This window comes from Mustelus asterias, chromosome 15 (assembly GCF_964213995.1).
Source record: "Mustelus asterias chromosome 15, sMusAst1.hap1.1, whole genome shotgun sequence".
In the NCBI taxonomy this organism is placed as follows: Eukaryota; Metazoa; Chordata; class Chondrichthyes; order Carcharhiniformes; family Triakidae; genus Mustelus; species Mustelus asterias.
In genome coordinates, this window is record NC_135815.1 from 98,890,997 (window position 1) to 98,914,715 (window position 23,719).

Below are 23,719 nucleotides of genomic sequence, written 5' to 3' on the forward strand. Positions count from 1 at the left end.
CAGTAACTTCATTGCAGTGTTAACATAGAAGAAACATAGAAAAACTATAGCACAAAAAAGGGCCTTCGGCCCCACAAGTTGTACCGAACATATCCCTACCTTTTAGGCCTACCTATAACCCTCCATCCTATTAAGTCCCATGTACTCATCCAGGAGTCTCTTAAAAGACCCTATTGAGTTTGCCTCCACCACCACTGACGGCAGCCGATTCCACTCGCCCACCTCCCTCTGTGTGAAAAACTTCCCCCTAACATTTCCCCTGTACCTACCCCCCAGCACCTTAAACCGGCGTCCTCTCGTAGCAACCATTTCCACCCTGGGAAAAAGCCTCTGAGAGTCCACCCGATCTATGCCTCTCAACATCTTATATACCTCTATTAAGTCTCCTCTCATCCTACGTCTCTCCAAGGAGAAAAGACCGAGCTCCCTCAGCCAATCCTCATAAGGCATGCCACTCAATCCAGGCAACAGCTTTGCAAATCTCCTCTGCACCCTTTCAATCTTTTCCACATCCTTCCTGTAATGAGGCGACCAGAACTGAGCACAGTACTCCAAGTGGGGTCTGACGAGGGTCTTATATAACTGCATCATTATCCCCGGACTCCTAAACTCAATCCCTCGATTGATAAAGGCCAGCACACCATACGCCTTCTTAACCACCTCCTCCACCTGCGGGGCTGATTTTAGAGTCCTATGGACCCAGACCCCAGTACGCCTACTTGTGACAATAAATAAAAACTTTAACTGGACTAGCCATTTAAATACTGTGGCTACAAGAGCAGGTCAAAGGCTATGAATCCTGCGGCGAGTAACTCACCTCCTGACTCCCCCAAAGCCTGTCCACCATCAACAAGGTGCAAATTAGGAGTGTGATGGAATACTCTCCACTTGCCTGGATGAGTCCAGCTCCAACAACACTCAAGACGTTTGCCACCATCCAGGACAAAGCAGCCCACTTCATTGGTGGTACTTCAACAAATATTCACGCCCTTCTCCACCGATGCACTGCGGCAGCAGTATGCATCATCTACAAGATGCACTGCAAGAACTCACCAAGGCTCCTTAGGCAGCACCTCCCAAACCCATGGCCCCTACCATCTAAAATGACAAGGGCAGCAGATTCCACCACCTGCAGTTTCCTCCTACAGTCCAAGTGTTAAGTGGATTGGCCATGCTAAATTGACCCAGGTGTCAGGGGGATTAGCAGGGAAAATGTGTGGTGTTACGGGAATAGGGCCTGGGTGGGATTGTGGTGGATATAGACTCGATGGGCTGAATGGCCTCCTTCTGTGCTGTAGGGATTCTGTGAATGTATGAAACTCAATTAATTTGTTTAAAAATTACAGTGCTCACCTCAGTGCACAGTACTCTTAGATTCACAGGCTTCCATCTAGTGGTAGAAGTTGGTTGGTGTAGGTAGCAGCTGAAGAGTCAGAACTACCTGCGCCGATCAACTTCTGCTACCAAATGTAGCCTAGGGCCTCTGTGTGAGCTCAGAACGAGAGCGAGCAGCAGAGCCAGGAGCTGAAGAACAGGCCCGGTGAGTATTATGGCAAGAACAGAAGTCGGGAGCTGGCAATGCCAGGACGTGGAGATGCCGGCGTTGGACTGGGGTGGGCACAGTAAGAAGTCACATTTTGGAATGCAATGTAATGGAATCCACTCATTACCGGAATATCAAATCCACTTTCCACTAAAATAACCACGATTGTTAATGTTACAGGGCTGACTTTAAAAAATTTTTTATTCAGTTCATGAGAAGTGGGTGTTGCTGGCTAGGCATTTATAGTCCATCTCTAACTGCCCTGGAGAAGGTGGTGGTGAAGGACTATCCTGAATCGCTGCAGTCCATGTGATGCATGGCGGCACAGTGATTAGCATGGCTGCCTCACAGTGGCAGGGACCCGGGTTCAATTCCGGCCTCGGGTGACTGTCTGTGTGGAGTTTGCACGTTCTCCCCATGGCTGCGTGGGCTCTCTCCGGGTGCTCCGGTTTTCTCCCACAGTCCAAAGATGTGCAAGTTAGTTGGATTGGCCATGTTAAATTGCCCCTTAGTGTCAGGGGGATTAGCAGGGTAAATACGTGAGATTATGGGGATAGGGCCTGGGTAGGGATTGATTGTGCAGGCTCAATGGGCTGAATGGCCTCCTTTATACTGTAGGGATTCTATTCTATTCTTTAAACCCACAGTGCTCATTCCTTTTAAACTTTGTCGCAGTTTAATGTAACTGGGTGGCTTGCTAGGCCATTTCAGAGAGTAGGTAAGAATCAACCACATTGCTGTGGATCGAGTCACGCCCAAACCCAGGTTAGGATGGCAGATTTCCTTCCCTAAAGGACATTAGTAAACCAGTTTTAAAAAAAATGACAATTGGCAATGGTTTTGTGGTCACTGTTGCGGAGACTAGTTTTAAATTCCAGATTTTTATGAATTGAATTTAAATTCCAGCATCTGTTAGCGTGGGATTTGAACCCATGCCTTCAGAGCATTTGCCAGGGCCTCCGGACTCTGAAACGTCCAGTCACATAACCGCTGAAATCATAAATACTCGGCTCTGCTGCGCTGAAAATCCACGGCTGTGTGTGCTGGAAATTTGGACTCAAGGTTACCTTAGCTGTACAACCTTTGCAAAAAAGCAGTTCCTTTATTAATGACGACATTTGTGTATACCAGCAGTGTTTGTGAAACAGGTACTCCAATTCCCTCATCTACTCCATAACCTTCTGAGAGTTCTGCGGTTGGCTGTTTGCGCCTCCTGTACGCACCGGTTGTCTAACTAAAAAAAAAGTCTGACATTTCAAGACATGCACTCTCAATATTCAAACGGTGAGTGATGATCTGACAGAGGACCAACAGACATCACCTCCATTGATGGATTTCCAATTCCAACCTGCCCTCATCTTGGCAATTTCAATGGTACGTATTTTTAAACATTGTATTTCTTGCTTACAACGCAAAGTGCCGCAAGATTCATTTAAATTGATATCAAAATCCAGAGTAGTCACATCCCATTACCATTAAATGCAACTTCTTTAAACTGATGATTTGAGGATTGAATTCTAAGATTATACATAATTCTGTGACAACTGTACACAGGTGGCCACAAACATGGGTCTGCCAACCTGCCCAGTCGAAGAGCGGGGTGGGCATAATAAGAAGTCTCACAACACCAGGTTAAAAGTCCAACAGGTTTATTTGGAATCACGAGCTGTCGGAGCGCTGCTCCTTCATCAGGTGACTCACGTCACACTCACCTACCCGCAATATAAATGGTATGTATTTTTAAACATTGTATTTGCAGGCGAGTCACCTTACCACTCACCTGATGAAGGAGCAGCGCCCCGAAAGCTCGTGATACCAAATAAACCTGTTAGACTTTAACCTGGTGTTGAGAGACTTCTTACTGGGTCCAACTAGTGACACCCATGTCCCATGAACGAATAAAAAAAAAGCAAATACTATCTAAGAAAAAAATGAAACTAACAGTACCAGCGGAGAGAGAGTAAAATCCAGTTTTATCTGTGTCACATTTAATGTGCTTTCAGAAACTTAATATAATCAAAACTTAAATACTGTAACTGGTGTATCATTAAATGCCTTTCTTTGCTTTCTGATTCTTGAAATATGCTCTCAATTTTTGCATTTGCTCTCAAACCATTACCTGCAGCTATCTATTCAGCGTACTGATGAAATAACAGGAAAAATAATTGCTTGCAATCACTTAGCAGCACTGCTGGTGTATCAGGTTATGAGGACAGAACCCTACCTGTAATCCACTTAATAATAATTCTGTTGCCTGACACCCAGCAGTTAGGCAACAAAAAAAAAATTAAGCAAGGGAATTGAGTGTACACTAAAGTATTTCTATTACACCCATTGGACAGCTTTAAATGTGTAATCGTAATATGAAATCTTGTGTAGGAAGATTTCAATGTTGGCGAGCGTTCACACACCCTCCAGCCACCTTTCGCACAGTTTTGCTGAACACTCTGGGTTTATTGCTATAGACAATGTCTTACAAATGACACTTTGATACTGGACTACTTCACACTCAACTGGCTGAAATTGGATAAACCCTAATAGTTGCAAATCAAAATGCAAATTAAACCACTGAATCCAATTAGTAAGGACTTAAAAGACTTTTCCCCTCCTAAAATAATATATGGTGTTTACCACTGGTACAAAAGAAATGTGCAACAATCCAAAAGAACAAATTAAAAACTACCTTATACTTCAGTTTGCGCTGGTTCATGTTATTCTCAAGATTTCCATTTTCCTGAAAAGAAAGGGCCAGAAGTTCTGTTAAGTTTCATTCTTTTCTGAAATAGTATTTGCTTTTACAAAGCCCATTAGACTGTTAACAAGAGTAACAGATCTGTCAACAACTTCTGTCACTATTATTGCTTCAGTTCAATAGCTATAATTATCTATCTAATGATCTGCTGTCTCATTTAAGAATCTAACCCAGGGGCACAATTCATGAAGCTTGTAACAAGGACAAAGAGTCCATTATAGACAAGCATATGAGTTTTGAGGACATGTCTTCAGCCATGTTGCAAGTAAAATACAAGCTATTCATTCGCGATGGAATTTGATCCTTCCATCAGCACTAACATACTAAAGGCAAAATGTGCAATTCTGTTACCAAATTACTACAAACATCAGACTATGATGTCAACAGAACATCAATATCGCTAAATCACACAGCAACTTTACAATAAAGATTGCAGCTTCTGCAGCTGTCAGGTAAGCAGGCACCGTTCTTAGTCTATTAGTTTAATTTCCAGATACAGAAATGGGCACAAGTTAATTTCCAAACTGCTTTTAAATAAAAGCTTACATATTAGTCACAAGTTATCTTACATTAACGCTGCAACGAAGTTGCTGTGAAAATCCCCTAGTCACCACACTCTGGCGCCCGTTCGGGTACACCGTGGGAGAATTTAGCATGGCCAATGCACCCAACCAGCACGTCTTTCGGATTGTTTGGGGGGGGGGGGGAACCGAAGCACCCAGAGGAAACCCACGCAGACACGGGGAGAATGTGCAGACTCTGCACAGACAGTGCCCAAGCGCGCACACACACATACATGCCTACACACGCCCACACACACGCCTTCACTTCACCTTCCCAAAACTAGAATTGCCGTGTTCAGTTCAGCACTCAGAGCTGAATGACTCAGGACTCAGGTGGATAGGCCATGCTAAATTGCCCCTTAATGTTACTCGTAAGGGTTAAATGCATGGGGATAGGGCCTGGGTGGGATTGTGGTTGGTGCAGGCTCGATGGGCCAAATGGCCTCTTTCTGCACTGTAGGGATTCAGTGATTCTATGACTCAGTGTTGGAGATTAAATAAATGTTGCAGCATTTTTTTTTTTAAAGTTACATTTTTAATCTTTTTATTTCATTCCTTGCAAAATAATCAAGTGATACTCGATACTCAAATACAAAAGCACTAAGTCAACCTGGATTTACAGTTATTTTAGTTCAATATTTGACCGCAAGGGAATTCAAAACTTCCCTTCACCATTCTTTAAATAAAGAAATAATCAGCACTGCCAGCTTGTGTCACAATTCTTCCAGCCAAGCTAATAACCTGGTTAACTACTGGAATTTAAGCAGTTTAAGACAAATGCCACACAAATGTCTTGCTCTAAGGTGTTGACGTAGAAATTGCATATAATAGCCTGGCCTTCAATTTTAAAAGCAATTTTCATTTCTCCCTTTGTGCGGAATCAGAGACCTAAATCCCAGTTTAATTGCATCTAACTGCTCCCACTACATTTACATCTCTTAACTTTTCCCAATTCCGATGAAAGGTCATGACTCGAAACGTTTTAACTCTTTCTCTCCACACGGATGCTGCCTAACCTGCCGAGTTTTGTTCCAGCATTTTGTTTTTATTTCAGATTTCCAGCATTCTGGGGTGTGATTATCCGGCCGTTTCTGCTGGCGGGATCTTCCAGTCCCACCAAAGGCGACCCCTCCCCCCCCCACCCCCCCAACCCCTCCCACAGGTTCCCCAGCAGCAGAGGGCGTGAACAACAGGAAACCACAATGGCGGGACCGAAGATCCCTCCGCCAGGCCACCGCCTCCTCCACCGCCACAAAACATGCCGTGGAGGGGACGGGAAATCCTGCCCTGCTTTCTGACTAGGTTTTGTTTTCACCAATAGGGACATGGGAATATAATTTTGTCATTCACTTGCCTCGTCATTACGGACAGCTCCTTGGAGTTGCAAAAGCATATCCTAATATCGTAAACAAATCTCAGCAGGCTAAGGAAATTTGGCATGTCAGCTATGGTTCTCACCAACTTTTACAGATGCACCATAGAAAACATTCTTTCTGGTTATATCACAGCTTGGTATGGCTCCTGCTCTGCCCAAAACCGCAAAGAACTACAAAATGTCATGAATGCAGCCCAGTCCATCACGCAAACCAGCCTCCCATCCATTGACTATTTACATTGCCTCGGAAAAGCAGCCAGCATAATTAAAGACCCCACGCACCCCGAACATTCTCTCTTCCATCAGGAAAAAGATACAAAAGTCTGAGGTCACGTACCAACCGACTCAAGAACAGCTTCTTCCCTGCTGCCGTCAGACTTTTGAATGGACCTACCTCGCACTAAGTTGATGTTTCTCTATACCCTAGCCGTGACTGGAACACTCATTCTGCGCTCCCCCGTTCCTTCTCTATGAACGGTATGCTTTGTCTGTATAACATGCAAGAACCAATACTTTTCACTGTATACTAATACATGAGACAATAATAAATCAAATCAAATAAATTGTGTTGGGCTTGTCAAATGAACATATGTACATGTGAATTAGGAGCAGGAACGGGTTTAAACTCTTATTAACTGTAAAGTATAAAGTGAACTTAAATACTTAAAAATGACACTTTTGGTACAATTTAAGAACACTGGGAAAATCCCACAAGGAAATAGTCTTGATGATGTATAATTTTAAGGCATCACTCGCTTACTTCAGATTCCTACTTAAGTAGCACCTTCTAATTATTATACAACTGGTTCAAAGCATGTTTAAAATTAATTATCATTGGATTATTGGACGCTGTTCTTCCACTGCTGAGCCCTGGATTTGAATTCAGTTTGGAAGCTTGGGATGGGAACCTCATCTGGTTGGAAGGAGCTGACGTGAAATGTGTTTGATCAGCATGGATACAATTCACACCATGAACTCGCAACGGAAAACTTCCTTCATTTCTTCATTGTCACTTCTGTTCAGATGAATCACAGAAATTTTTTTAAAGGTGGCATACAGAATGTTCCTCCGAGGTTGTGGTAGGGTTGTGTGGCTGTGTGCAAGGTTGTGCTGCATTTTCCTGCGCTACATCTGACCTTGCCATGTTTCTTTCTGACATTTAGCATTTGAAATATAAAAAGTGTTCCATGCCCCGCACCAACATTCTTCACCTCAATGGACAAATAAAAGATGACAACAATCTTGTAATGTTTTAACCCGAGAATTCTCCATCCCAAAGATCTGTGACAGATACTTAGGTACTAAAGACATTAAGGGATATGGGGATACTGCAGGAAAGTAGAGTTGAGGTAGATTAGTCATGACATGGTTGAATGGGCCAAATGGCCTACTGCATCTTCTATTTACGTCCCTATGGAATCCCTGTGAAGCCAAGGACAATTGCAGTGCCCCTAGCAATGACATGGCTAAGATTCAGTAAGAAGTCTCACAACATCAGGTTAAAGTCCAACAGGTTTATTTGGTAGCATGAGCTTTCGGAGCGCTGCTCCTTCATCAGGTGACTCACCTGATGAAAGGGCAGTGCTCCGAAAGTTCATGCTACCAAATAATCCTGTTGGACTTTAACCTGACGTGAGATTTCTTACTGTGCCCACCCCAGTCCAACATCTCCACATCATGGCTAAGATTAGAAAACCCAACAGAGTTTGAAGATTGAACTTGGGGACTTCTGCAGTCTGCTATATGCTGGACAAACTTGCATCATTTGAGGAAAATTTTTTTAAAACTCAAGTGTTATATCACCTGTCATTTCTTGAATGATCCTGTCCCCTTCTTCTTTTGTTTTTCAATGTTATAAAAATGCACATTGCTGATATTAACTCACCGATCTGTCATGTTACCCAAGTGGTTTTACAATATAGATGATTTAATCCTTCAACCGCCGGTAACTTGAGAAGGCAGCAACACATTCAAGTTTTGTTCTACAAGTCTCGTTAGTTCAGACTCATAAATACTGTCGAAAGTGGCAGCATTTTAAAATGTCTACCGAATACGCTGAGCATTGTAAGAGTTTTCTCTGAGACTGGAGTTGATAACAACGTACACACCTGTTCTGTGGACAGGGACAGGTCAAGTATATCATTTATTTCATGCTTATTTTGGATTTTCGTCTTTTCTGCTAGTCTTCGTTGAACTTCCTCTTCTATATAAGCATTTATCCTAAAAGATTAAAAAGAAAAGGGAGGTGTGAAATGTTTGTAATCTCAACTGGAAGACACTGAGGCACCACGGGATACAACTGAAGGGGTTACAATTCAACTATATAGGGAGTGTTGACTTCTGTGGTTAGACAGCAATGCAAGAGACAGTTGTATTTCTTTCAATCTGAAGAATGATAGTATCAAGGACCCGCGATTCTGTCAATTTAAGTGGATTCTAAATGGCACGTGCACCAGTATTTTATGTCAGTCTTACAGACAGAACCATTGAACGACTCGCAGCTACAGTCCTGGTGATCAGCAAGCATTTTTCTTTCATCTCCCTACCAACAGTGGCCTGCTGCCAATTAGCATGGAAACAGCCTGCAGACAGAAGCTTAGAAGCTCTCATCAGGTGAAAGCCCACACAGCAGGATGGTGCAGAGTGATGCTTGCCAAGAATGGGCTATATCTACGGAAACTCAATGTTGCTAACGTAGGCACCAGGTTAGAGAGTGCAGTTTCTTCGGGCCCACCAAAGTATTCTCATTACTCTCCGGAATTTAGAAGAATGAGGGGAGATCAAATTGAGGTATACAAGATGATAAAAGGTATGGATAAAGTTGACATGGAGCAGATGCTTCCTCTTGTGGGGCACTCTGGGATGAGAGGTCATGATCCTAAGATAAGAGGTAGCAAATTTAAAACAGAGTTGAGGAGAAACTACTTCTCCCAAAGGGTTGTGAATCTGTGGAATTCACTACCCCAAAGTGTGGTGGATGCTGGGACAGTGAGTAAATTTGAGGAGTTAGACAGATTTTTAATTGGTAATGGGCTGAAGGGTTATGGGGAGAAGGCAGGAAAATGGGGATGAGGAGCGTATCAGCCATGATCGAATGGTAGAGCAGCCTTGATGGCCCCAATGGCCTAATTCTGCTCCTATATCTTATAAACTTATTACCACTGCTTGACTCGTTTACAGGATAGTTCGCTCAAATGTGAGGAACCTTGTCAGATCAATTAGCTGGATGTACCATTATATCTTAAGCGGTTATTGGATAGGCACATGGAGCACACCAGGATGATAGGGAGTGGGATAGCTTGATCTTGGTTTCAGATAAAGCTCGGCACAACATCGTGGGCCGAAGGGCCTGTTCTGTGCTGTACTGTTCCATGTTCTATCTTGGTTCAATGCCTAGCCCACAGCCGAGTAGCTCATTGGTTCTATTCTCAGTAATGGTTTCATACAACTGAGTGGATTGCTGGGAGTCAATCACATTGGTTGGGACTGGAGTCACACGTAGACAATACTGGACAAAAATGGCAGGTTTCCTTCCCTATAAACAGATTAGTGAACAAGTTCACTTTAAAAAAAACAATTGCATGGTCACTTTTACCAATAACAGTTTATATTTTAATTCCAGATTTAAAAAAACTGAAGCGCAAGTCTCAAGTTGTCATGCTGGGATTTAAATCATGCTAACACATCTTTAACGAATGGTAGTGGATCTTCTGAAGTATTGTTCCGGGAAAGATCAAATAATTTGTTGTATAGGAGTATCACACTATGTAATATGTAAAGTACTGCTTTATTGCCAAGGCAAAGGTGTATTACTTTAGCATCACAGTGGTTCTGTTGAAAAATATATTGCACTCTACGTCAATCAGAGTATGATTGTTTTCATAGAATCCTTACAGTGCAGAAGGAGGCCACTCGGCCCAGCGAGTTTTGGTAAGGAATTACACAGATAAAGATCAAACAGAGTTCCTCTACAAACTGGGAGTTAAAACCAATAAGTGGCAGGTCTTTTTTTTTGAAAAGCATGATCACAGGGTCTTCTTTAAATTTTAGGTCTTAGTCTAGACCCTTATATTTGTGTAAATAAGGCAGCTTCTGTTAAGGAAGTTTTTCATTACGTTCCTAATGACTTGGTTTCACATTGTTAATAAAAAGGGTGGCACGGTGGCTCAGTGGTTAGCACTGCTGCCTCACAGCACCAGCGACCCGGGTTCAATTCCTGGCTTGGGTCACTGTCTGCTTGGAGTTTGCATGTTCTCCCCGTGTCTGCATGGGGTTCCTCCGGGTGCTCCGGTTTCCTCCCGCATTCTGAAAGATGTGCTGGTTAGGTGCATTGACCTGAACAGGCGCCGGACCGTGGCAATTAGGGGAATTTCACAATAACTTCATTGCAGTGTTAATGTAAGCCTTGTGACTAAATAAATAAAAGGTATTAGAATAAATGTGGGCCAATAAGCTATGAAGGATTTGAACAGAATACATTTTACATGAACGAAAGCTAATAGAATGCGGCACAGGAAGCGTGGGGTGATGGCCAGGGAATGTATGCACATGTAACCATTCTATAACAGAATGAGAATATTTACAGCACAGGTCACTCAGCCCTTGCACTGATGGGCTTTTCCATCAGAGCTTTCTCGTCTAATTCCACCCTTGTCATATCAGGTGCTGGGCATTAACTGGGGATTTCCTCACGCCCCTATATATAGGGGCAGACTGAAACTGCTTTTAAGCAAAACAATGCTGGAGTCTGAAACAGGAACAGAGGACACAGCAAAACCTCAGCAGGTCTGCCAGCAGCTATTTGGAGAGAAGCAGAATTAACGTTTTGAGTCCATAGACTCTTCATCAGATTCTGACAGACCTGCTGCATGTTTCCAGCTTCCTCTGGAACTGTTTTTGTTGGGTTTAGAGGTGCATGTTTGTAATGTGTGCCTCTGTACATAAAAAATTTAAACGTGTAAAGACAAGGCTCTTGCTTTATCCGTCACAGCCTGGTTATTTGGAAAATGTCATTTAGTATTGCTCATTCTCAAGAAAATATTCTCTTAATTACTTGCATCACCAACTTTAATAGCGATATATTTGTACAACATGTGTTTCATGTGGGCAAACACCTTACCTTGTAATCTGCTTTTGTGGCATTTTTGAAGGATAAATATTTCCTACATTACAACAGTGACTACCCATCTGAAGTACATGACTGACTGTAAAAGGTTACGTAAACGCAAGTCTTTCTTTTTGGCAAGAACACTGGGAGAAATTCTGCTTTATTTGAATGCTGCAGTGGGATCTTTGAATAGTAATTTCACTAACAGTTCCATATCCATCATGTTTGGTTCTACAATACCCAATATCCACCTCACATTACCGTTCTAATTTACAACTTTCCCCATTTAAGATTTCTTCAAGTCCTGCTTTAGATTTCATCCATAGAATCCCTACAGTGCAGGTGGCCATTTGGCCCATCGAGTCTGCACCGACCACAAACCCAGCCCCTAGTCCTGTAACCCCGCATATTTACCCTGCTAATCCCTTGACACTAGGGTAAATGTAGCATGGCCATTACACCTAACCAGCACGTCTTTTGGAGTGTGGAAGGGAATCGGAGCACGCAGACATGGAGAGAACGTGCAGACTCTGCACAGACTGTGACGCAAGCCGGGATCGAACCCGGGTCCCTGGTGCTGTGAGGCAGCAGCGCTAACCACTGTGCCACCGCGCCGCTCTTTTAAGGTAACTAACTTTGTGCTTGACTTTGTTTTCTCCATTCTTAAATCTTACACTGAACCTACACATTTCATGGTCACAATTTTCCAAAGATGGCAACATCATGAGGCAAGATCAATCATAGAAATCATAGAAACCCTACAGTGCGGAAGGAGGCCATTCGGCCCATCGAGTCTGCACCGACCACAATCCCACCCAGGCCCTATCCCCACATATTTACTTGCTAATCCCTCTAACCTACGCATCTCAGGACTCTAAGGGGCAATTTTTAACCTGGCCAATCAACCTAACCCGCACATCTTTGGACTGTGGGAGGAAACCGGAGCACCCGGAGGAAACCCACGCAGACACGAGGAGAATGTGCAAACTCCACACAGACAGTGACCCGAGGCGGGAATCGAACCCGGGACCCTGGAGCTGTGAAGCAGCAGTGCTAACCACTGTGCTACCGTGCCGCCCATCAAATAAATGTTAACTCTGTTTCTCTCTCCACAGGTGTTGCCAGACCTGCTGGGTTTATCCAGCATTTTCTGTTTTTATTTCAAATGGATACTGATTGTTAAAGCAAAGATTTAATTGGTGAAGGGAGTTAATACTCATCATTATTAAAATCATGTATTTTTTAACTGGCCAGATAATATATGCCTCACAACAATTTAACATCTGTAGGCCACACAGCGATTTGTGCTTTGATATAATGAGTCATATACATAAAAGATTGAGGCTATTTATCTCATTAAATAAACTCAAAAGCTTGACAACTAGTTTTCCCAAATTGTACCAATGTTCTCAGATCTATTTTAATGAAACATGGATGGTAATATCACAATGCTCTATAAATTATTGCTCTTCTTAATTTAGTATGCCATGAAAACAAACTACATGACTCATTAAAACAATGGGGATTTGAAAACAAACCTATCATCAGCTATTGGAGTCGTTGTTGCTGGAGATCTTTTAGGACTAGCAGGGCAGCTGGTGTATGATGACTTCTCCTCTACAGTTCCACAGATCCTTAGAGCCACATCGTTTTCGCAAATATTCTGCTTGAGTTGCTGAATTTCCTGCTCTAGCCTGCAGTAGAAGAAACTCTCGTTAAACTGTGATTTCACAGGCCAAAAAAAACACAAATAGAAAGGAACAGGGTAATAACAGCTACAACAATGACAACATTAATATAAGTGTTTTAATTTAGAAAGCAATAGGTGTAGATGGGGAAGTGGATAGTATCTGCTTGATCCTGGCACCTGAATTCCACTCAGACCGTGTCACAGTGGTTTCTTGTGCCTGCCTGTCTGAAAGTGAGGTCGAGATTAAATTACATTGTTTAAAGTGTTTTTCCAAACTTTATTTATTAGTGTCACAAGTAGGCTCACATTAACACTGCAATGAAGTTACTGAGAAAAACCCTCAGTTGCCACACTCCTGTTCAGGTACACTGAGGGAGAATTTAGCACGGCTAATGCACCTAACCAGCACATCTTTCGTACTGTAGGAGCACCTGGAGGAAACCTGTGCAGACATGGGGAGAATGTGCAGACTCCGCACAGTGACCCAAGCTGGGAATCGAACCCGGGTCCCTGACGCCGTGATGCAGCAGTGCTAACCACTGTGCCAACGTGCCGCCCTGACCATTGCTATGGTCAGTAAGATATGTTCAGTATCTGATTATACTAAACATGACCAAAGATGACCTAATACTATAGAGGATGTTCTTTTGCATGCCTGAAATCTGACATGCACTCCTGGCTAAAGGCAGACACTGACTCTAATGTTTTTGGAATGCATCAACAAAATGCATTGGAAGATGTTTAAAGTATGAAAGTAAATACAAATTTATATTAAAAATTTTCAAGTGTTTTTGATTTTCGCCCCACCTTGCCCAATGACATTGATGTAGAATAGATCTGGGTGGGCACATTGCCACAATTTATCAATAGCTTGGCCATGCTTTCCCACATAGGGGTTGAGCTCTCAATTGGAGTTAGAATCTCTACAGTGCAGAAGGGGGCCATTTGGCCCGTCAAACCTGCACTGACAACAATCCCACCCTATCCCTGTAACCTCACATATTTCCCCTGCTAAATCCTTCCCGAAACTAGGATCAATTTAGCATGGCTAATCAAGCTAACCTGCACATCTTTGGACCGTGAGAGGAAACCCACGCGGACACGGGGAGAACATGCAAACTCCACACAGACAGCGACCCAAGTCCCTGGCGGTGTGAGGCAGCAATACTAACCACTGTGCCACCGTGCCGCCCAGATAGAGTTAGAGACAAAAACCACCCATCAGAATCTCAGTTTCCCCTATGTGAGCCTCGAATAACTATGGGAACAGTACAGTGGAACCCAATTCTGAGCATCACTCAACACCAATGTCCTGGTACTTTCCAGCAGGGATCATTGGAAATCAGCCATAATGCTCATTGTTCAATGTGCTGCTGTCACCCAAGTGGAGATCAGCAAAACCAGTATAGATCAGGGAGTTCACGCTGCATATCATTTAACAGGTTTTCACAGCTTATTCTACGATTAAAAAAACGACTATTTCACCTCTCTCGGTCTTGTTCCAGGGCTTTCTGCTCTGCCTCTAGACTATCTCGGAGATCAGCTTCTTCATAGTCATTTAACGTTGCTAGTTTTTGCCTTTGTTCCTCGATCTCTAAGTCAATGGCAGAATGACGCTGAAGAGCAGAATGCCTCTTCTCTATTTTAGCGACAGCTTGCTCCAGTGCCTCCCTCTGTTGTTTTTCTCTTGATGCAATAATCTCCTTTTCAATCATTCGAACCTTCTCCTCCTGCCGGGCTATATTAGCAGTAAATTCATACGTTTGTTGGAGTTGCTGCAGTTGATCGTTGCTAGCTCTGTACTGTGCCAATTGTTCTTTCTTCTCTTCAATCTCTTTCTCGGTCTCATAAAGTACAACATCCAAACTAGGTAGGCCTCGGTCGAGGATTTCTGCAGCTCTTTGTTTTTCCTCCGACAGCATAGGCAACTGGTTTTCCATCAAATAATCTCGCTGCCGTTCTTTATTCAGCAGCCTTTGCTCAACCTCTTTTTGCTTCTCTGCTGCTTCAAACAACTCGGCTGAATCTAAAGCACCGTTTTCACCATCTTTTTGATGGGTGTTCACGGAGTCCTGATGTCCACACCTTAGCTGGTCAAGAATTTCACGGTCTAGAGTGATTTCCTTTTCCAGAAGCTCTTTCTGACAGGAGACGTTTTGTTCCAAAGTGGTGAACTTTCCCAACTGCATTTTCTTCAGATCCATGTACCTTTGTTTTGCTCTTTGGACGTCTTCAGGCTCCTCACCTCCATCCGGTCTAGCCTCCTCGTCGCCAGTAGATTGTGCTTCCTCACCTCCATTGGGTCTAGCCTCATCTCCTGCAGACCGTGCTTCCTCAACTCCGGCAGGTCTAGCTTCTTTGGCTTTGAGGAGAACTTCCCTAATTTCCTCAAGGATATGTTTTTCCTCATCTATGCTCTGCACATCACCTTGTTTGAGAAGTTGGATGGTTTCCTGTTTTTCTCTGAGTTGCTCCCCCAGACGTGTTACGAGAATCAGCTGATGTTTCGCCTCTTCTTCCAATCTTCTCTTTTCCAGTTCTAGTTTCAGGCTAGACTCATCCTTTTCTCTTTTAAGTTTCTCCAGTTCTCTCAGAATTTCCAGTTTACCCGCTTTCTCTTGCTCGTGAAGTTCCTGCAATTTCTGCAGTTCTTTCTGAACCCGTATGTAAATTTCTTCTTCCTGCTTTTTCTTTTGCAGCTCAATTTCTTCTTGTTCCCTCTGCCGCTCTTCCTCAAACTTCTCTTTCTCAGCCATTAAGTCTTTGAGCCGACTTTCAATGTCCAAGTTTCGACGTTTCAGGCTTTCTTCTTGTTTCCTGATGCGAAGTTTCACAATTTCAGTCTCTTTGCGTTGTGTCTCTACCTCCTGCTGCAACTTCTCTAGCTCTGACTTTTCGGATTGCTGTTTTTCTTCCATTTCTTCTATCAGTCTCCTAAAAGTAGTACATTGTGAACGAAAAGCATGTATTTAATGACAATTAAACGTCACACTGTAAACTAATAATAATTAAGATGTGGAGATGCCGGCGTTGGACTGGGGTGGGCACAGTAAGAAGTCTCACAACACCAGGTCAAAGTCCAACAGGTTTATTTGGAATCAGGAGCTTTCGGAGCGCTGCTCCTTCATCAGGCGAGTGGAGAGGTAGGTTCACAAACACGGCATATATAGGCAATACATTAGGGAAACGTCAGCTGAAATGAATACACTAACATTTTGGCTAAACTAGTTTACGTTTTGAAAGAAATGACACCCGATTAATGATGCGCACTTTGAGATACTTCCAGTACTGAAAATAATAAAAATCGTACAGGCACATGGTAGACAATCTAACCCTTCTTCTCCCCCCCCACCCCCCTTTTAGTAACTTCAGATAAACCCAGTCACTTGGTTGTGCAGAACCTGAACATTGCTGAAGCGCTGCATCTTAAAACAAAAAGTTTCAGCAACACTTCTTGTCAACGATATCAACTTCAGACAATTATGCAAAACCAAATGTAGCTATGGAACAAATTGTAAACAAGTGTTAGCATTTGAAAGAACTGATTCTTCAGCTACCATGATGTAATTAGGATATTAGCCCAACAAATGTGTCAGTTGCCCAAATTATAAAGTTGCGCTTTGCCTCTTGGTTCTTACCTCTTGTTTTCTAGCTTTTCTAGTTCTTCTCGCTGTTGTCTCTCAAACTCAAGTCTAGTAAAAATTCACAAAGATGAATGGGTTATTCAGATACTGGGTTAATGAAAACGGTATTCTGTTTAGATGGTGCAAACTCCGTGTACAGCATTGCTTTTACATTTTGATACATCATTGACTATGATAAAATTATGCCCATTGATCTTCTTACCCAATAGAAAAGATGCAACCATTGGTATTCTCTGCAAGAACAGGGTCACTTTATGGTATACTGATGATACCATACTTTATTTCTCCGTCACCACTGCCAAGTCTGGAGTAATTGTTTTATCCGACATCAATCCGTGTAGATTTTTAAACTTCCAACAGCTGCACACTTGCGAAATAGAACTGATCTGGTTCAGCTCACACCAAACTCCACTCCTGAGCCCTACTCGTGCACAACTTTGGTGCTCTCGTCAATCACGAGCTTTGTCTCCTATCTCACATCTAATCCATCATCAAGACTGCCTCTTCTCACCTCTGAGATGTCAATCATTTATACCCCCACCATTTTCTTTCACGACTGAATCCTGATCTTTTTCTTCATTTTCTCAAAATTCATTTTTTTTCTCCAATGCTCTAATTGCCACAGGTTTCCTTTTCATAAATTTGGGCAAAAGACTTCCAGATTCGTCCATGCAAAATTTCATTCAACAATCACATGACTCTCACTGAGCTTTCCTCATGCCCAAGTGAATCAGCTTCAAAGGTCTTGGACGGCACATAAGAGCATAAGAAATAGGAGCAGGAGTAGGCCATCTAGCCCCTCGAGCCTGCCCCGCCATTTAATAAGATCATGGCTGATCTGAAGTGGATCAGTTCCACTTACCCGCCTGATCCCTATAACCCCTAATTCCCTTACCGATCAGGAATCCATCTATCCGTGATTTAAACATATTCAACGAGGTAGCCTCCACCAATTCAGTGGGCAGAGAATTCCAGAGATTCACCACCCTCAGAGAAGAAGTTCCTCCTCAACTCTGTCCTAAACTGACCCCCCTTTATGTTGAGGCTGTGCCCTCTAGTTCTAGCTTCCTTTCTAAGTGGAAAGAATCTCTCCACCTCTACCCTATCCAGCCCCTTCATTATCTTATAGGTCTCTATAAGATTCCCCCCTCAGCCTTCTAAATTCCAACGAGTACAAACCCAATCTGCTCAGTCTCTCCTCATAATCAACACCCCTCATCTCTGGTATCAACCTGGTGAACCTTCTCTGCACTCCCTCTAAGGCCAATACATCCTTCCACAAATAAGGGGACCAATACTGCACACAGTATTCCAGCTGCAGCCTCACCAATGCCCTGTACAGATGGTGCAGTGGCTAGCACTGCTGCCTCACAGCGCCAGGGACCCGGGTTCGATTCCCGGCTTGGGTCACTGCCTGTGTGGTGTTTGCACGTTCTCCCCGTGTCCGGTTTTCTCCCACATTCTGAAAGATATGCTGGTTAGATGCATTGATCCAAACAGGCACCAGACTGTGGCGACTGGGGGAATTTCACAGTAACTTCATTGCAGTGTTAATGTAAGCCTTACTTGTGACTAATAAATAAACTTTAACTTTACTTTTACATTTTCAAATCCTTCCGTGGCCGAGCCCCACGTTTTTGGGAAAATTTTATCCAGCAGCATGCACAAGTCCAACTCCTCCTTTTATCTAACCCCCGACTACGGCTGGAACTTTCTGGCCAATTGGATCTTCCTGGCGCGGCGAGGGCCGCATTCAACAACAAACACCGTTAACAATCGCGGGACGGCTAATGGCGGGCCACCTACAGCGCCAACACACAATGGGCTGCATGAAAAATCCTGCCCTACAACTTTCCCCTTCTCTTACCCCACAGGAGATTGATTCTTTTTTAAAGCCATTCTACCCATGCTCTCTTTTCCAAACCTACTTCACTTTCCTACCTCTCTCTTTGAGACCTACCTCTTGGATCGTGCCTTTATTTTTCTGATCCTCCCCCATTACTTTATTTCCTCAACAACAATGTCTGCCCTCTTCTTGCAAAGCACCTTGAAAAATTGTGTTCTTACAAGAGAAGAAATACTATTGAAAGGCAGTGCTCTAGCGCTGTTTGAATAAGTCCAGGTGCGAACTATATTTCACATCCAAATTAATGAATTTGACAGCATAAAGGAAAGAAATGTGCAAAACATGCCTGGTGTATTTTTAGTAAACTAATTTCATGCAGACATCACAATCAATAAATACAAATGGAGTGTCACTACCTTAGGCAAATGGGTCCCTTTATAGTGAAAAGACTGCCATGGGAAGTGCAGTGAAAACAAAAAAGATTAATTAAGAAGAGATCAAATTTATCAGATTCCATTTGTAAAATTATTCATATCTGAAAGCCAGCTGAACATAAAGAACTCCTTCTGCCAAAGTAACAAAAATTTACAATGAAGCAAAATTCTGCAATTAATATTGACCTGACCTCGATGGGAGAAAAAAAAACTTGGTTAAAAAGTGCAAGTACATTTTTTGTCACGATTCGAATACTGGATTTTGAGGGCTATAAGAAAAGTAGACTCAAATCTGACCCATTATCACAGGATACCGATGAGAGGAACTGAAATTTTCATTTTGAATTCTCTCATGTTATGACCAACACATGTCTCTCTTAATCTCTGTCACTCCTATGTAACCTCAATTTCTTTGCGTCTTATTTGCCCGCACTCCTCCAACGCTGGCCCCCTCGAGCATACCCAATTTTAAACACTCCGCCTTTGGTGGCTTCTGCCCAAGCACTGAAATTTCCCCCCAAACTTCACTGTCCTTTTGTCTCTCCCCTCGAGGATGCTCCTTAAAAATCACTCTCTTTAACCAAACCAGCCAGAGTTCCTTATGTAGCTCAGTTTCAAATTCCGTTTGATAACACTCCTGTCTTGGGATGTTTTATTATATTATGATAAAAATGCAAAGTGTTTTTAAAAAATTATGGTTTTAATAAAAAAAAACTCCATATGGTAACTTTAAACTGTGCGTAAAGCAAAAGACAATAGCATCTAGAATTGCTTATTCGGAAGTCTCCTCTCACCCCCAACCCAAAGTGTAAAGGCTGAGACATTGTACAAAAAAGTGGCAAACAAGTTAAAGTAATTTCCCCCACATGCTCAAATGCATTTAGAGGCAATTCCGCACAGAAGGCATTCGCTCTGGGAATCAAGGTTGCAGTATAATAACTGTAATGTGTACTTATTACGGTCGAAGGAGGTCACATTCCAACAGAAAAACCTGACAAATTGTTAATTTATAAAACTGCCAAGTTTACTACCCCTGTGAGAAATAAATAAATTGGCAGAACATCTGTTTCACCCATTGAACTGAGCTTCTGTCAGCTAAAAGTAAATGCCATAATTTAAAATACTGCCCGCTCTGCCCATGCTGGAATATGTTGTGTGTGTGATGGGGAGAAAGAAAGGCAGCACAGTGGTTAGCATTGCTGCCTCACAGCGCCAGGGACCCGGGTTGGATCATTGTCTGTGTGGAGCCTGCACGTTCTTCCCGTGTCTGCGTGGGTTTCCTCCAACAGTCCGAGAGACGTGCTGGTTAGGTGCATTGGCCGTGCTAAATTCTCCCTCAGTGTATCCGAACAGGTGCTGGAGTGTGGCGACTAGGGGATTTTCACGGTAACTTCATCACAGTGAGCCTACTTGTGACACTAATAATAAAATAAACTAAAAAAAAGAGGGGACAATAAATAAAATGCTTTTAATAAATGTTTAAGACCTTTAACAAATATTAATGCAAATAGTGGGAAATCCTGCTTGAATGGTCCCTCATTTTCCAATGGTTTTACTTTAATTGCTCTCCTCATAACAGATTGAAATAGCACCCAATGTTGCAAGGAGGATGGCAGCACAGCGGATAGCACTGCTGCCTCACAGCGCCAGGGGCCGGGGTTCGATTCCTGGCTTGGGTCACTGTCTGTGTGGAGTTTGCGCTTTCTCCCAGTGTCTGCGTGGGTTTCCTCCGGGTGCTGCGGTTTCCTCCCACACTTCAAAGTCGTGTGGGTTAGGTGCATGGGCCATGCTAAATTGCCCCTTAGTGTCCCGGGATGCGTAGGTTACAGGGATTAACGGGGTAAATGTGGGGTTACGGGGATAGGGTCGGGGTGGGATTGTTGCCGGTGCAGACCCAATGGGCCAAATGGCCTCCTTCTGCACTGTAGGGATTCTATAATTTCTAAATTAATATGCACAATTTCAAACTGTTTTAAAGTTGTTTCAATGTGGAGGCATGACTAAATATTTGGAATACTTCAGTGGCCCCCCTACATGTAGATCGCTCCATGATAATTCACAGTATGGTATCTGTGCTTTATGAAGCATTTTGAATTAGTGTTATGGCGCACATTAAAATAACTATTACATACCATTTATGGAATCAGAGGGCGGGGTTTTCCAGCACCGACACCTGCGGGCTTTGTCGCAGGCGAGGGGGGAAAATTTGAGTAGCCAGTAAAAGTTCAACTGCTCTCCAATGTTCCTTGTCCCACCCACAATGATGCCAGTCCGTGTCAGGGCTGGAAAATCCCACCGACAGAACACGAATAAAAGTAAAATAAAGTTTATTCATTAGTCACAAGTAGGCTTACATTCACACTGCAATGACGTTACTGTGAAAATCTCCTAGTCGCCACACTCCGGCGCCTGTTCGGATACACTGAGGGAGAATTTAGCACGGCCAATGCACCTAACCAGCACGTCTTTCAGAAGGTGAGAGGAAACTGGAGCATCCAGACGGAACCCACCCAGACACGGGGAGAACGTGCAGACTCCGCACAGACAGTGACCCACGTCGGGAATCGAACCCGTATCCTTGGCGCTGTGTGGCAGCAGTGCTAACCACTGAGCCGCTGTGTTACCTGGCCATCAAACATGTTGCTTCTTCAATTGATTCAAATGCATCAAAGCCAACTAATTTACACTTTTTAAAAAGAAAAGCAAGCAGATTTTAACGAGAATGATTGTTAGGTACATTCCTTCGGATCGAATCCGGTACATTTTGTTCCAATGCTCTTCTGAAGATGTGTTAGTTTCTCATACACACACACAGTGATAAATTTTTATTGAGCACCACTGTCCTCCACCACTAGCTAAAATGCCTGAGGGGCACGATCGCCTTGCAGCAATTTAATGCTGGGAGCAGTGCTATTTCCTCTAAGGGGGGATTTCCACTGCTATCCTCGGAGGAAGTCCTGCCTCGAGCTACCAACAAGTCGGGCTGGCTCTGTGATTGCTGCAACACCAGCTGGGAGCAATGGTCACTGCTGGAACCACAGGCAGTCCCAACACACCAAGGAGCACAGGCACGCCCAGGGTCAGGGGCTTGATTCAAAAGGGTAGGGGGAGAATTAAAGGGCAGAGGATTACGGGGATTACCTGGTGAAGGTCACTCCTTTGTCTGACGGCAGCCCAGGTAGCTATAGCGTCCAGGCCTCCAGCCTGACGTAGGACTCCCTCTACCAAAGGTAAAATTCTGGCAGTGGCTGCATGAGGCCCTTAGGTGGCAGAATCTTCCACTTAAGGGCCTCAATAGGCCTAAGGGAGGGTAGGTCATTCGACACCTTCCCCGACAGGCCAGTGCAGGTGCATGGGTAGGTAAAGCCTAAACTCATGGGGCGGTACGGTGACACAGTGGCTAGTACTGCTGCCTCACAGCGCCAGGGATCTGGGTTCGATTCCCGGCTTGGGTGACTGTCTGTGTGGAGTTTGCACATTCTCCCCGTGTCTGCGCGGGTTTCCTCCGGGTGCTCCTGTTTCCTCCCACAGTCCAAAAATGTGCGGGTTAGGTTGATTGGCCGTGCTAAATTGCCCCTTAGTGTCAGGGGGACTAGCTAGGGTAAATGGATGGGGTTATGGGGATAGGGCCTGGGTGGGAATGTGGTCGGCGCAGACTCGATGGGCAGAATGGCCTCCTGCTGCACTGTAGGGATTCTAAGATTCATCAGCGCTGAGTGTAAAACTCAGCCCATGGTTACAGAACAAGAAACTTTGAAAATCTTTAGCAATTCCCATTGAAGAGAAAATGATTCTTAAAAACTGAGACAACCGGTCTCTATTTTTGGTCAACTGCTTTGACACAAGATCAACTTAATTGTGCTATTAAATATCTATTCAGAGCATCAACAAAATGTTCCGTAAACCGTGCTTGTATTAATAGATCCTTGATTGCCTCTTTCGCTTACCCTGGATTGTAAAGCATGACGGCTGAAAGACTTTCACAGGATTTAGAAAGGTCTGTCATCGACAAGCTGAAAGTAGACAGCAGTCCACTCTGCAAAAACGTAAAACAGATCAAATATAAGTGGCACAGATGGATAAAATTAAAGCAATCGTTCACTTCTCAACACGAGAATTGTAAATTAAAATCACCAGGAAGTCTACAATTTAAATGTGCGTCTTTCAAATATTAAAAATGATACAATTGGATAGAGGATTTTATTACTGATTATGATATTAAATAAATCTGGAATGAACAGCTAGTGTGAAGCTACTGGATTGTTGTAAAACTCATCTGGTTAATTAATGTGCTTTAGGGAAGAAAGTCTGCTGTCCTTACCGAGTCTTGTCGATATGCAACACCGGGCCCGCAGCAATGTGGCTGACTCTTAACTGCCCTCCGAAATGGCCTTACAAGCTACTTGGTTGTATCAAAACCATGATGACTGTCACCACACCTACGCAGTTCCAAGAAGGTGGCTCATCACTATCGCAGAGTGCAACCAGCGATGGGGAATAAATGCTGGCCTTGCCACCTCCCATGAATAAGTAAAAATAACTCAAAAGGAAATCAGTGTAAGGTTTTACCTTCCTGCAGTGCCCAGGCCGTTTCACATAACTATTAAGAATGTAAAGGAATTTTGCACCCACACATTTGTATCCTTCACACCAAAGTAAGTTCAGCTTATTATTTGATTTCTACCAACTAAACCATGCATCATTTAAAAATATATCCTCAGTCTGGTCAAGACATTGCAAGCTATGGCCATCTTAATGAACTCCA

At 43.4% G+C, this 23,719-nt stretch overlaps 1 protein-coding gene across 4 annotated transcripts in view; it reads right to left on the minus strand.

The window, feature by feature from the left end:
- Positions 1-23,719, minus strand: part of kif16ba (kinesin family member 16Ba) — a 154,643-nt gene that overhangs the window by 45,705 nt on the left and 85,219 nt on the right. For 2 of the 4 annotated variants that reach the window (XM_078230378.1, XM_078230382.1), the window contains exons 17-23: positions 22,902-22,990; positions 18,937-18,969; positions 16,669-16,722; positions 14,516-15,964; positions 12,879-13,034; positions 8,342-8,453; positions 4,227-4,277 (exon numbers count right to left, since the gene is read on the minus strand). In XM_078230378.1, the coding sequence (XP_078086504.1) occupies positions 4,227-4,277; positions 8,342-8,453; positions 12,879-13,034; positions 14,516-15,964; positions 16,669-16,722; positions 18,937-18,969; positions 22,902-22,990 (1,944 nt within the window). The remainder of the gene's footprint in view (positions 1-4,226; positions 4,278-8,341; positions 8,454-12,878; positions 13,035-14,515; positions 15,965-16,668; positions 16,723-18,936; positions 18,970-22,901; positions 22,991-23,719) is intronic. The other 2 variants (XM_078230379.1, XM_078230381.1) reach the window with 2 other exon arrangements.